General features: G+C 43.7%; 1 protein-coding gene and 1 long non-coding RNA gene across 16 annotated transcripts in view; both read right to left on the bottom strand.

Annotated features, from left to right (window-relative positions):
* Positions 1-13,397, bottom strand: part of MARK3 (microtubule affinity regulating kinase 3) — a 65,535-nt gene extending 52,138 nt beyond the window's left edge. For 3 of the 15 annotated variants that reach the window (XM_053944477.1, XM_053944475.1, XM_053944471.1), the window contains exons 1-3: positions 12,798-13,397; positions 4,616-4,654; positions 106-297 (exon numbers count right to left, since the gene is read on the bottom strand). In XM_053944477.1, coding sequence (XP_053800452.1) covers positions 106-297; positions 4,616-4,654; positions 12,798-12,848 — 282 coding nt within the window. In that variant the 5' untranslated portion in view covers positions 12,849-13,397. The remainder of the gene's footprint in view (positions 1-105; positions 298-4,615; positions 4,655-12,797) is intronic. The other 12 variants (XM_053944484.1, XM_053944476.1, XM_053944472.1 and 9 more) reach the window with 7 other exon arrangements.
* LOC128789038 (uncharacterized) lies at positions 9,414-12,728 on the bottom strand. Its single transcript, XR_008431288.1, has 2 exons — positions 12,517-12,728; positions 9,414-10,200 (listed from the first exon to the last, which is right to left on the bottom strand). It is a non-coding gene; the product is annotated as an uncharacterized LOC128789038 (long non-coding RNA).
* Positions 13,398-15,352: the final 1,955 nt, after the last annotated feature.

Below are 15,352 nucleotides of genomic sequence, written 5' to 3' on the forward strand. Positions count from 1 at the left end.
TCTCTAGTAAAATGTGCTCTATGTTCACCGACTTAGATGATGCTATTCCAAGAACACCCTCACACCTAGAGCAACTCACTGCTGTTTACACCCATACCACTTTACCTCTCTGCCAGTTAGGATGTGCCTTGCCAGTTTCACTTTTGCAAAATTCCCCTTTCCAATAGTTTTAAGGAGTCTGTAATTTCCAATATGCGGCTGCTCATCAGCACAGGAGGCTATGGAGTTCCTGCAGCGAGCTCCAGAGCGCCCAGTTCGAGAGGAAACTTCCTGCCGTCCGTCTCCATGGGACGTGTGCTGCAACAAAAACATACACGGTAAGGCTGAGGAATAAAGACAAAACACATTAGTGATGAGAAGCATACAACATTCAAAAACATCAGCAATGCCTTTGAAGAAACCTTCAAAGGACCCAACTGAAACTTCACACTCACACTGGACTTTGTTCTGATGGGGGCAATAAAGTGGTGCCCAGTTCACATGACACAACGTTCACCTCATCACCTGGTCAAGACAGTGGAACATCATGTGCACTGCAGCAACAACTGAGCATTTCTAAGTAACTTACATAGACTGCCAGATCAGGTACAAAATATGGAGCTGTTTAATATTATCTCCCATTTGCATTACTGTGCATAACTAGTGCAGAAAGCCTTTGGAAAGGAAACACAAATACAGATTTTCTAAGATCACAAATCGTTAACCCTTATTGGCAACTTATACTAATTTTAAAAAAGGTTTTTTTTTCTTTTCTGTGGTACTAAACTTGTGTTCCTACAGACCCACATGACTGAAAACACCCAGGATGACCTGGAGAACAAGGGAAGAAATCTTACCTAATGTACTGAAACCTTGAATATTGATAACCTGAAAGCCAGTTACAGAGATTTGAGACACTGCAATCTTTCAAGTTTCTTTCACTCTCATTTCCCTGAACAGCTACTGATTGCAAAAAGGAATGGTCATATATTATCTATAACAGTCTTTACTCATTAGATCACATGGTTAAGATTTAAGTATTTTTTCACTTCCTGATAGCCTGTTTATGAAAGAGCAGGTGCCCTCTTACATTCTTAAATCATGGTCGAGGTCCATACACCAACCACACTCATTAAAGTATTAGTTAGAAATGTTTAGGGGCCTCCAAACGTGGAACAAATAGCTGGCTCCACCAAAGATGACACATTAAATTCATAGTCATCCCAGAAACCCCAGATCTTGCTCTTCTACTACTACTCCTCTTGCTGAAACCCATTTGGGACAACCAGGAAACTGGCATACAGCAACATTCAGTCTGCAAATCACTGTAGTGTGAGGATGAGATCATACCTCAAGAGCTAACAACCATGGTACAGGCACAAATGAACAAATCCGTGCTTGCATGACACTTGGCAAGTTTCACTTGCCTGACATAACCATATGACCATATACTCTCACATCTTAGCTTCTTTGATTTGTTAGTTTGAATGCAACAATTGTGATGAAATTATTTTTAAAAATACTTTCATTTAAGAAATGCTACTGATAGGAGTCTATGGCAACTCCTAGAAAATTGCTTCAATAGTTACTATTTTAAAAACCATACAATGTTTTAGTATCAATCTGGCTTTAGCTTCTCCTTACTGCCTGGCTACTGAATTGCCACAAGATTTGCACTTCCTATAGAGGTACTTAATTTCTAGGATCACAATACCTTTTCACTTCAGTGATATGTATATTGAGCACCCTAAACAGGCTGGTGTAGGAATGATTAAAGACAAGGAAACACTTCCTGTACTTCTGTTGAGAACCCTCCTCTATTTTTCCAACATCTTTTTGTGGGGCTCATGGTAGGCATGGATCTACCATACCAGGAGTAGGTGCAGCAGGACTAAACACAGAGGCTGCATCTTCTGTTCAACACCCCACTGATTTCACAGGGGCAGAACTAATCCTCTTTGCAGAAGACCATCTGTACCTGACCACCCAACACCAACCCTGATTTACTGCTTCTCATTCCTGGATCCTTACATGCATGATCACATTTGGCTGAAGTGAAATGCAAAGTTTCTTTTCATGCAGAATATCAAGTGTTCCTAATGAGAGGCCCATCCTGCCCTATTTCATAGTCTAGCAATTTTATTACAGTTTTCAGGAGCAAGAGTACACGTTTTTTCCAAACCACTAATAACTGGCACAAGAACAAGAAGCAATCCGTAACAACATCCAGTAAAAATTCAAGGCTTGATAATAATTCAGTGTTCTCAATAATATCTTGAGACCTGCAACAATTGGGTGTTTATCAATCAGTAATTCTCAAGGAAAGGAATGATGAGCAGTCAACAACTGAAGGACCTACTAAAGTCTGGGAAATCCTATATTAACAATTTCAGTATTTTGCATGTCCTTAATGTCAGGCTGGTGCTGATTGTTCAGGCCACCTTAGTCACCCCTGTGTGTACTAGCACAGTAATGCCAATCCTCTGTATTTCCCTAAACTTTGACTTCTAACAAACCTTGCAACACACAACATAGAGAACTTCTCTGTCAGCTCCTTTCATACCTTTCAGTGTCAAATTATTCAGACCAGCTAGAAAAAAGCAGCAACTGCTGATTCTAGATGCTAACATCCTCCTAACATTGCTACCCCTGGTGATCAGGGACCAGGATGTTCTGTACAGGGCCATAAGGATATTTCTTGGAAATACATAGGAAGGTTCATTTCAGTTCAAGTACAGCATCCCAGGAATACTGTAGTACTTACATTGCACTTCAGTGAGTTGATAACTTTCCTCAGAAAAAGAAGTGTATCAGAACTATTTAAACTACCGCCCTTCCACACCTGGGCACTCAGCACAAGCTGGCTTCAGCAGGAACCAGACTGCCTCCCAGCAGGGCTTGTTAGCTTAGGCTCTCCAGCAGACAGATTCAACAACTTGAATTCAACAGCTTTTGAACCACACAGCTGACTGATATCACAGTAGTTGTGCTGCCTTGTGCTTGAACTAAAACACTGTTAGTCCCGAGCTAGCCTAAGAAGCAGCTGAGATGTGGGCATCAGGCATGACATAGCTGCAAGCCAGAGAACAGGTTAGCCAAAATTGATCTCATACCCTACTTCACATAAGGACTATCAGGAAAATGAAAGATTCTGTTATACTAACAAACTCTATTCCACCCAGTAATTGTGTCTTGAGAGCTTCACTGTCCTCTTGTTGAGAAATTACTTGTGTCCTACAATTTTTTCATGCTTCCTAGCTTTGCATTTGAAGGGCAGCATTAAAAGCTGTGAACTCATTTGGACTAGGGTTGATAAACTGAACACAATCTCCTTGTATGGAGGTTTGCATTTCCACCCCAACCCAGATCATTTCTTTTCAAGAATATGACCTTTTTCAGCTGTGGGTTTTAAGTATCAAGCTGTGTGTTCCTAAGCAGTTCAGTTCTCTCCAACTGATTTGCTCAAAGCCATGTTTCACTCTGTACAAATCCAGCCATTTGCAACCATATCTAATTTGGACTATATTCCACTTTACATAAATAAATCTATCAGCAAGTCCTTCCTCTGTCAGTTACATTATTATAAGGAACAGACAACAAGCTTTCTAAAAACCACAGAAAACAGATTGTCCATTTCAACATGGATTTTCTTTTGCATATGGAAATGAAGAGCATAAACTCAAAACTGAGTGAAAGTGTTTCTCCCAACCTAGTCATTTTCAAGAAGCCATGATAGGCAGATGGAAAGTTAAATGGTGTAGGCAAAAAGCAAAATATAGGTGGTCCAATAAAAGCTCAAATCATGCATTGGCTTGTACAGCATCTGGCTGTGCTCAAGTACTTCCCAGGACAGTTTCCTCAGCAAACAGGTTAACAGTGCCAATCTCAGCCCAGAGAAATGGCAATAGCATCCTCTGCTTTCCAAACTGAGATGCATGTCATTTGTCTTTTCCCTCAACTCTACAGATTTTGCCTTCCTCACTACACTGACCCCTCAAAACTCTGTTCAATTTCAAGCTTCTTTTCCAGGTCCGCATTTATATGGTTTCAAGAAGACACGGGCTTTGTCTTAAAAACATAAAATCAGCATGTGTTTATTTGTAATAAGTTTCCATACATTGTGGTAGGTGAGTTCTATTTCCTGGAGGTGTTTTCTGTGTAAGAATAACACTTGCAAATGAACTCACCAGGGCTGAGTGATTCCCAAAATATCTGTCCTCATGTTAAGTAAGACCATTACACTGTAGAGGGAAACTGAGGCAAGGAAATTGGGTACTTTGTGCAACTTCAGGTTTGCCAGTTACCACCTCTTTTAAAAGAAGTTTCCTGAAATCCACTCCTGACAATAAAGCACTTTCTTCCATATCTTGGCATGCGTCAGGTTGCACTTAAGAATCTTTTAAATACTTGAAATGTTTGTTCTTTTTTTGCACCATCCATTTTCAAGCTAACAGGACAACCTTCGTCATTAAAAAAACCCCAAAACAAAGCATTTTCCTCCTCCCCTCAGCCCCACCCTATTATTACTCAACCCAGAAGGAAATTAAGTAAAACATCTCCATTTGTGAGAGACCTTACTGCAACTGAGGGACTGAACCCAAGACCAACTACATTTGGAACACAACACAAAACCCACCTTTTCGCAAAAGCCTTCCCCCAATGATGAGCCGACATCCTTTCATAGCCAGATAATGATTAGCATGAAGAGAAAGAAAAAAGAAAAGGAAAAAAAGTAAAAAGCAAATGAAGTATGAGGGTGTCAACAACTGAAATTCTTTTTGGTAGATGTTAGTTTTATCCATTATCTGTATGGTTTCAGATATCTTAACATTCAGAGAATTAGAAACACACAGGGCAGAGGATGACTAGTATCAAAGTACTTGATCTGCTTAAGAAGGTGCCAAAAGTTGAGGAAAAACCTGAAAGAAACAGAATCTGATATCCATTCAAGAGCTGAAAAATGGTAAGAAATCAGAATGTCCAAGACCTGCAAAAATCCATGTTTAATTACAGTAAATAGGAAACTCTTTCTGAAATGTGGGGGACAAATGGCATCAACTTTTTAAAAGTGTTTATTTAATCAAATAGTGAGAACTAGCTTATCATCAGCAAAAATGAACTAATAAAATTTAGTCTTACTGAAGTCTCCAGGAATGTTTATTACCTTAGCTGTTACCTAACCTCTGCATGAAATACTACAAAGTGATATTATAGAATTTCTTGGAAAGCTGTGATACCAGTAACAGTCATGACAGTCTCATTTCATTCAGTTTTTTTAATTGTAATAAGAAAAAACTGTACTTAAAGCCTATACCTTATAATATTAATAATTTAAGCATTCCATGACATGAACATTTGAGACACTAAATTGCTTCACTGCCTTAACCTGGGCACACAATATATAAATAAATGGTAATTTCTGGCTGTGCACTTCCCACTAGCACTCTCATTTACAGAAAAACTTAACAGGAAACATACCATAGTTTGTTTTTTTAAAAAAACTCAGAAATATATTAAATCAAACATGCAAATACAAAACATCACTGCAGCCCTTCCCAACAATGTGTTGCATTTTATTTCCCATTGTCATTAACATCTTTAAGAACACACAGACTGCTGAGTACTACTCAGTGTAAGAGCAAAAAGGTAGCCCTAAGGATATGCACAGAGGTAGCATCTTACTGAGCACAGATATCCCTGAAACAGCACAGCAGGGCATCCTGCAACTGCTGACGAAGGAATTCTACTGGAAAGTCAAAACAGAGACTTACGTTTCTGGCAGCCACCAAAGGGTGTCACAGCAAACACTCAACCACAATTGTTTATAGTGCAGTTACTGCTCTGGGATTCCCTAAATCATCATGTATTATATATTATATGATTTTCCTAGATTACAAAACAGGAACGCATCAGGTGAAGATGTCCTGTACTCGTCCTGATTTTACTTCCCTCCTACCAGTGACCAAGGCACAAATCAGGATATGGAGCGAGGTAGGTTTTGTCAGACCCAGTATGCATATGTTGATGTTTGCATAACCAATTACTTGGTTCCAACACATACAATTAAAAGGCAGTTTTTAGACTAGCTTGCTCCATAATCAATCTTAAGGATAAACAGTCATGGCTTCCATTTCACAAAATTTTAAAGGGTCTCCAATGAAGAAAAATGCTATCCACCTAAAGTGGCACTGAAGTTATCAACCCATGAGGGCAGATTTATTCACTGATATGGGCTACAGTCCAACCATTATGGATGTTGCAATCGAGTGGAACAACTGAAAGGGTCAGAATTCATCAAGGGAGACAAGCAGACCTTCTAGAAATATAATATAGATGTTAAGGGAAAGAAAACACTAATTGGGATGCTTCCATTGTCAAAAGGGGAAGATTTCACTGCGCAGTTCTCAGCCTGTCATAGTGTTCATTCATGTAATTGGTATGACATTCATGAAAACGAGTGGCTCTTTTAATTAGGTCAGATCTGTCAAACCACCAGATTAAAGGGGGAACCTGAAGAGTAAACAGCCTTTAGCACATGGAAGCTATACCTCTGACACACATTCCTAGTTTCTCCACACCTCAGTGGGGAAGGCAAAATAAAAGAAAAAAACAGGAGTGACACTCAGGACACAGCAGACCCAGCTCAAAATGAGCACAGCAATGGAACCCCCTACACTAGGCAGCCTAATGGAGGTGGACAGCAGGGACACAGAACACCTTCACCTGGCACAGGGAACACTGCTACCCAAAGCAACACTTGCACACTCCTAATTCTGGCTACTGACCAGCAGTGGGAATTGCAGTGGGAATTACTAGTGACAAGTGCAGCAGTGCCCTGAAGACCAGAGTGGGCAAGTGCTGACAGCAAAGCACTAACAGTCTTCAGCAAAGGCAGGATCTGTCTCAAGAGTCCTCCCATGAAAATCACTACAGCCTCTGCAATGTGTTTGGCAGTATTTGGTTCATGGTCTATACAGCATATGAAAGAGAGTGAATCTGTAATTCCATGATTAGCACTGAATAACACAACAGTGAAGAAATCCTGCTTATATAATCAAAAAGATAAGTCTGGTGCCGGTTAGAAAAGCTCTTTAAAAGCTCTTTTGTTGCTTCACATTATCAAGATCTGACATTCATCATATCTTTCCAGCCAAAGTTCCTTTACTGCTGATTAAAATGGATATTTATTGACATCAGCCTGGGGAATAATAGCTAAAGAGCCAACCATATTCTATTCTTCATCAACAATACTGCCAACTAAGTTGTTTCCAGAATCATCACTGTCAGTAATTACATGCTAAACAAAAAAGAAAAAAACCCAACCACCTCACAGTTGGTTTTCAAAAACCACATTGAGCTTGTAGATAGAAAGCTTTGCTTTGGCTTTAACCCTGCAGGAGCAAATTTTATTTTAAAATCAATTTCTATTTATATGTATATATATACATATTGAGCTCAGCAACTTGCTGCTTTATGGGGCAAGAATTCCTCCTAACACAAGGGTTTCTTCCTCATCACAGGTGTGCTCAGTATCTTTCAGGTTTATGTTTTAAGAGCAGTACACACTTATTTATCGTTATGTTCTAAAACATTTTAGCAGCAGATGATCTCCACGCTAAGCAGAGCCAACCTTGATATGCCATGAGCCTAAAAAAAAAAGTGACCTCCATTTTTGATCTGGCTGACACCCATGAGGCAGCATTACTTGACTGAGGAGAAGAGGAAGTTGCAGACACATGCTACTTATATGTCATATGAAATGGAGATTGGGAGAGACAAATGCCTCCACTCTTTGAATTCCTTTGACTTGAGTCACCTGAGATATGCTGTCAACAGGAACTGTCCGCTTACATCAACATGAATATATCTTTTGGCTAGAACTAAAATGGAGAGTCGAGCAGGTAAGGATACCAGGTGAGTGGGTAACAAGAGCTAGGAAGAAGACTGTGACGTTCAGTGTACTAAATACTGTATTTACTCTCATTTATTTTCTTTCAGCAATTCCTGTAGCTATGTTCTGTTTTTCAGACTGCTACTTCTAAGACTACAACATAATTCACCTTTGGTGGTGCTAACGAATAAAGTCTAACTATGTAACATTTTCTAGAGTAAGGTCCTGCAATCTAGTTTTTCTGAGTTATTGAAACAATGTAAGAAAGGGGGGAGAAAAGTTTATTTCCAGGAATAAACTATCCCAAATTACACTGTTGTAAATATGTATCTGTTTGTAGTTGTGGCACAACTCAAGTTACCCTAGCCGTAGGGTACTGTGCTACAACTGGCTTAATTCAAACCAAAAACACTAGGAAGCATTTCTACCCTTCCCCATTTGAACTGGACATTCTGTTTACAGCCACAGAATGGGGATAACTCCACTTTTCTTAAGGGTTTATACCAGTTGGATCAGAACTGACCAGACTCATCTCACAGCCCCACGATAATTAGTGCTGGCACAAACCGCGGGTGGGAAGGGGCACCCGAGGCTGATGCCCCCAGCAGCCTCCCATCAGTGCAAGCTGACTGAAACCAACTGATTAAACAGCACAGCACAGGCTGCTCAGCACAGCTGAGAATTCAATGTCTCACTGTAAAAATGTGAAAATACTAGCAGCTGATGACTCGCAATGTCATGCAGCCTCACCAGGTACTTTTGAGGACACAGTACCAGGCCTATTGGGCGTCGGGGTTTTTTTTCTGCTCTGGGGAATTTTGGCACTAAAAAATACATGCCAGGTGAATTCCTAAAATATTTTTTATTTCTAGTTATTTTGCCATCTTCGCCCACTTTAATTCAAACCAGAATATTTATTACAACTGGTGAAAAATATGGAATAGTGTAGATGGTCCTGTAGAAGAAAATCTGTCAGAACTCTTGGCCACAGGAACACTTCCCTCCTCAGTTCCCTTCTTTAAAAGAACCCACAGGATTTCATGCTACGGAAGAAAGCATTCAAATTACAGATCTATCTGTAATAGGAGAAGACTGATAAATAATATATAGAACAATGCAAGCTTGCATATTGTCTGCAAATGCTCTAATGCATTTCATAGTTAATTGGTAATAAACCAAGACATACTGCACTAACTTTCCCAGTATCTTAAAATACATTTTTGTATTTTAACCCTAAACCTAACTAGGTTAGGTTTGTATTTTAAACCTAACCCTGCCTTTACTAAATCTTTTTAAAAGAAAAGAAAAAAAAAAAAAAAAAGGTGGTACTTCTGCTGCACAAAATCCTTTTGTGCAAGCACAGTTGCCATCATGCTGGTATTTTTCAATAGCAAATTTTTCACATTAGGCACAGTCATGGAGATAAGAGTATATTTTAGTCTTGCTTTTCCTCAAATTACTTAAATTTTTAATTCAGATTTGCCTGCAGAACCAACACATTCAAAACAGTTACCCTTTTTCCCCCAAAAAAACCACAGCTGTGCAGTGAACAGAGGTTTTAATTAAACTCTTTAATCCAAGATTTTTCTTTTCTATTTCATGCTGTTAAAAAAAGTAATCTTCCAACCTCCATACCACCTGTATTTCCTTGTTTCCATCTATAGTTTGCTATCATCTTCCCACTCTTTGAATATTTTTTAATGAATAGTTGTCCTACTCCTCACAATCTTGTTCCTTCTGCTCCTATTTCTTTGTCACTGGTTGTCCTCCATCCTGCCATATGCACATTCCTCTGTGACTCCTCTCATCTTTTGTCTTCCACTGTGTTTCCACACTATTCTCCTCCATCTTCTCTCCCTTCCTTCTCATCACTAGTAAAACAGGCTTACTCATTCTTCTGTCATCTAAAGTCCTTCTTCTGTGTCTATCCTGTCTCCCAGATTTACATGAAGGAGGTCTCTGCTGTCTCTGTTGCTTTCTTTCTCACGTGCAGGACATATTTTGAAAAAAGACAGAAGATCTGATCCTGTCCTACACTTCTGTCCCCTAAGCAGCTGGCAGCCACTGCTGCACAAGACATGGCCAGAGAGGAGCTGCTCTGCCTCTGTGGTGAGGAGCCAGCTCATTGCAGGCCAACAGCCAGCTTCCAACTGTCCAAGTGTGAAGTTCCTATGATCACAGGTCATCTGGGATGCCTTTCCTCTCAAAACCAGGTGACTCGGAGCCAAATTCTTTAATCTCAAAGGCACTAAAGGCTTGGTAGCTCTGAGTAGCTTTTGGGGAAAATCACTGTGACAGTATTTCCACTTCAGCATGTCTTGATAAGAAGCCTTAGGAAAAAAAAATAAAAATCAAGTACTGGCAATTACACTTTTTTATTCAACAGGACCTGCCAACTGCTGAACGTGGTTAACTGCAAGCACAGACAATGGTAATTTACACTCACTGTCATTCTGGAGGCTAACTTCATTTTCAAAACTGCAAGTATAGGCATGGATAAGCTATGATCAGCACACTTCCACCAGATTCAACACCAGCCAAGCCTTTGTCAGCAGTGGTAACCTTCCAAGCTGAGAAAAGGCATTAATGGGGTCCACAACCATGGCCCAAAGTCTAGCTGAATACCTTAGCACCTCCTAAGCCTCTTCAAACAGTCCTCTGAATATTAAATAATTAGACTTCTCTTATGTGAAAGAGAATGAACCAAGGCTCAATTTACCTGCCAACATAACACATCCAGATTTGGGGTAAAGAACAGTTAGCTGAAGTATCAAAATTATTGCATTTGGTATTGCACAGCTGTAGGGGTAATTCAGACAGACTAAATGTCAGATTTAAATTTAGTTTTTAAGGCATAACAAAATAGTTTGGTAAATTTCTAGATAGCTGATGGCCAAAACATCAGAGAGCTTCCTGAGGAATATGGTATTGTACTGGGTGGGGGGCTTGGCTCACTGGATCTGGCAAGTACTTGGATTAATCACTCCCTGTCAATATCACTACCTACAGCTATTTCTGTGGACACTGGCACAGAATACAGCAGTTGAAAAATATGCCTTATTCTAAACCTAAGGCAATTTATCTGCAAGCAAGACAATCCATGTATGTCAAATTATGAAGATAACTAAACAGAAGTGTTAGACCAATATTTTGACGTGAGAACAAGGCACCTTAAGTGGAAGACATGTAAAAACCTAACTTCAAGTGCTAGAACACACAGCTTATGAATAATTATGTTTCCTTGAGCACATTATTAGGTCTTTCCACTGTTAAGTTATCCACAGTAAAGTTTGAATTAATTGGGGAATCTGATCTGAACACTTTCTAAAATGATTTACTATGTGGCCTCCATACATTCACATGGAGCTTGAAAACCCCAGGTGGGTTTGGTATAGACTAAAACAATCATCCAAATAAACTCTGCACAGTATTTTGTAGAGTATGTTTCAACTTCAACTCTCCCCATGGCATAGGAAGGGCTGCATAATATTTTAATTATTTTCTTCCACAAGACAGGAAGCTCATTGAGATTTTACAACCAAATATGCTTAGTTGGCTTTTTGCTCAATACAGCCCTTAGCCTGCAGGTTGCATGTAGTGCTAAAGCAAATAAAGATCACAGAAGTTAGAAGTGCCTATTATGTCAATAAAATCTAAATCCCTAGTAATGCAGTAATTGTTCCATGCAGCATGTTTTCTAACGCTTTGTCTGGTCTTGTTTTAAACAATGGGGCTACCATCACTTTTCTCGGACTATTTATGGTCTGGAACAATCCAACAGCTTTTCCTGATCTTTAACCAAAGTTTCCACCTTTTATGCCTGTCCAAAACATAAGAAGCCCTCGCAAAAAAAAAAAAAAAACCAAAAAAAAAAACAAAAAAAAAAAAAAAAAACAAAAAACAAAACAAACAAAAAAACCAAAAAAACCCGCCTCCTCCATCAAGCTTAGCATCTGTCTTGTAAAGAATATCAGATAGCCTTTACAAAAAGCTGAATACAAAGTTCACCGATCAACTCATTTTAGACTACAGTGAGTGACAACTCCCTTCTGTTTATCATTTGGAGACATGTCAGAACCTATGCAGAAAAATGGTTAGACAGGATACACCAGGATCAAGTAAGTTTTAACTTAGGAGAAACACAGTTTCTATCTGCAGAAAGGGAGTCTCCTACAGAGCTTCGTTTGTTGCTATACGCTCATGTGGTAGGACTAGTTTTTTTTTTTTTGTTCTTTCTTCCTCTAGCATTCGACCTTTGTGACTGACTTAATTTTGTAAATAAAATGTCAATTCCTAAACCTTGGCTTTGTCAAGGTAAAAGAAAAAAGGGGGGGGGGGGGCATTCGGTGTGAAGGGAACAGGCTCCCTTGCGCAAAGGGTAATTCCAATAAAGAAACCCTTTTAATGTCATCTGAACAGGTGACTAGCCTAACAGCGTCATTACCATCCAGAACCCTGCAAATTAAGCAGGGAAGAGGCCTATTATCTAGGTCACCTAGCCCACCCCTAGCCAAGCTGAATTATTCCCATCTGTTTACTAGAGGTTTATTGGGGTGCTTTAGCAGTAACTTTGCATATCAGGAGAAGGCAGCACCCCCCCAGCACTCCCCTCCCCACCGTGGATCCCCGTTAGCGACATAACCAACCCGATCCTCGCAGCCTGCGACACTCAAATAATACAGAGGGAATTAAAGAGAGGACACCGGGTTTGGGAGGGGGAGGGATGCCCGCAAACGCCACGGAGCCGGCGAACCGTGCTGTGGAGGGGTTAAAAAAATAATCAATTCAGAATAAATCGGCAATTTGGGCAGCGTACAGGCGGCGGGCGGTTGCTGACAGCGCCCCGCGGGGCGATGCCCGCGCGGCGGGACCGGGCGGCGCGGGGCCGGGCGCGGTGCGGCGGGTCCCCCGCGGCCGCGGTACTCACATTCTCGGTGTCGCGCTCGTTCACCGTGGGCAATGGAGTCCGAGTGGACATTTTCCCTCACTCGGGCGGCCGCGGCGGCGGCGCGCACAGACACACACACGGGCCCCGGGCTGCGCGTCTGCTCCGAGATGGTGGTCGCAGGGAGCCACCATGAAGGACGAGGTGCCTGGCGGGGGGCGGCGTCGCGTCGGTGCCCCCCCACTAGATCCTCCTCAGGGAGCGGAGCGGCCTCGCCCCCTCCGAGTCCTTCGGGCTCATCCTACAGCCGGGGTCCGCAGGGGTCAGCAGCGGGCAGGGGGCCGCCTCATCCAGCGGGGAGGGGATGGAGCCGAGGGAAGGGATGGAGCCGGGGAAAGGGAGGCGGCGAGGGAGCGGCTCCGGGGGGGAGGGGGTGAGCGCAGGGCGGGCGGGAGGAGGCGGCAGCGGGGCGCCGCGCAGCCCGGCTTCTCTCCGCTGCCGCCGGGGCACGGCTAGCGCAGGCCCGCCGCCCGGGGGGCTGCCCTCTCCTTCCCCCGCCGCGGCCCCGCTTCACCGCGCCGCCGCTCGCATCGCGGCCCGCCCCAGGCTCCGAGAAGGCCGGCGCCCCACGGGCTGCGGACGCTCGGTGGGTACCCGCCCGCCGCTCCCTCCCTCCCTGCCTGCCCCCCGCCCGCCCGCCCCGCCGCTGCTCCCGGACGAGGCAAGATGGCCGCGCTGCTCCTCCGCGCCAGCCCAGCGCCGACATGAACCGGAAGGTCCCGCCCCCCGCCCGGCGTGTGCGGGGGCCTCGGGGCCGGGACCGGCCCTGCCCTCCGTGCCGGCCCCGCTGTCCTCGGGGGATCGGCCCCTGCCCTCCCGGGGACCGGCCCTGCCCTCCGTGCCGGCCCCGCTGTCCTCGGGGGATCGGCCCCTGCCCTCCCGGGGACCGGCCCTGCCCTCCGTGCCGGCCCCGCTGTCCTCGGGGGATCGGCCCCTGCCCTCCCGGGGACCGGCCCTGCCCTCCGTGCCGGCCCCGCTGTCCTCGGGGGATCGGCCCCTGCCCTCCCGGGGACCGGCCCTGCCCTCCGTGCCGGCCCCGCTGTACTCCGGGGATCGGAGCGGCCCCGGGGCGGCACAGCTTGGAGCAGGGTTCGCTTTTGTGAGACCCCGCCTGGAGCACTGCATCCAGTTCTGGTGTCCCCAACACAAGGAGGACCTGGAACTGTTGGAGCAAGTCCAGAGGGGACCTTGAAGTTGATAAGAGGACTGGAGCATTTCCGCAACACAGATCGAGAAAGTTGGGGCTGTTCAGCCTGGAGAAGAGAAGGTGGTGTGGGGACCTCAGCAACCTTCCAGTATCTGAGAGGGGCTACAGGGAAGCTAGAGAGGGACGCTCCATGATGAGCTGTAGTGATAGGACAAACAGTAATGGGTACAGACTGAAAGAGGGGAAAATTGGATTAGATATTAGCAAGATTTTTTTTTTACCGTGAGGGTGGTTAGGCACAAGAACAGGTTACTCAGAGAAACTATGGATGCCCCATCCCTGCAAGTGTTGAAGCCCAGCCTGGATAGGGCTTTGAGCAACCTGGTCTAGTGGGAGATGTCCCTGCCCATGGCAGGGGGTTGGCACTGTGTTCTTTCAACCCCTTAAAAGTCTCTGATTTTGATTCTATAAAGAGTCCCTCAGGGAGCTGTGGCCCCCCTGGCGTGGCAGGAGATGTGGTGTGGTGGGGAGCTCAGGTTTTGTGGAGCGCCGTGGTGCAGAGGGGATGGTGCTGCAGAGTGGCTGGAGAAAGGGCAGATCTCCCTGCAGAACCAGCCCTTAGCTGGGGAAAGGGACAGACCCCACTGCCCACTCACAGCCAGGGGAAGGGACACAGGCCAGCGTAGTCCAGCAATGGGCATCCATGTTCAGGGTTCTGTCCTTGGGCCATCTGCCAAAGCATGTCGTTCCTTTTCTTGGGCTTCCTCAGCCCAGAGGATGGTGTGTGTTACAGAAGGAAGCTCACACCTGGCAGGGGTCTGAGGCTGCTGCTGGCAGATCTCACCTGGTGCCATCAGACACCCATACAGTGTTACAGCACTGTATTTTCATACCAGCTTGATGCTTGGCTCATTTGTTGATGAAGGGTGGAAGCCTGGGCTATCAAAACATTCTTTGTGTATCCAGTAGTTACTCTGCATAATCCCTTTTAAGTTTATAAAGAAGATCTTGGTGTAGTCATGAGTAGATCTAATTATGAATGAAAAACAAGAAATTACTTCTGTATATTCAGTATGTAGGTGGTTTAAAACCAAACCTATTTCTGTTGTTTTTTTTTTTTTTTTTTGTGTGTTTTTTTTTTTTTAACAGAAAAAATGCGAACCTCTGTAGAAAAAAAGTTGGGTCTGGTGGGATTTGTAGAAACTTGGCATATCTGTGGATCTGGCAGCCTAGCAGTAACATTTTGTCTTTCTAAAGTGGAAAGACTAAACTAGACTTCTAAACTTTATGGCTCTCATAAATATTTGCCAGCTCAGCCCCGAAATCCATCCTATAATGTAGGTGATATTTTCCTTGCTTTTAGAGACATGAGCAAGGAAAGAGGGCCTTT

This window comes from Vidua chalybeata, chromosome 6 (genome assembly GCF_026979565.1).
Source record: "Vidua chalybeata isolate OUT-0048 chromosome 6, bVidCha1 merged haplotype, whole genome shotgun sequence".
Taxonomy (NCBI): Eukaryota; Metazoa; Chordata; class Aves; order Passeriformes; family Viduidae; genus Vidua; species Vidua chalybeata.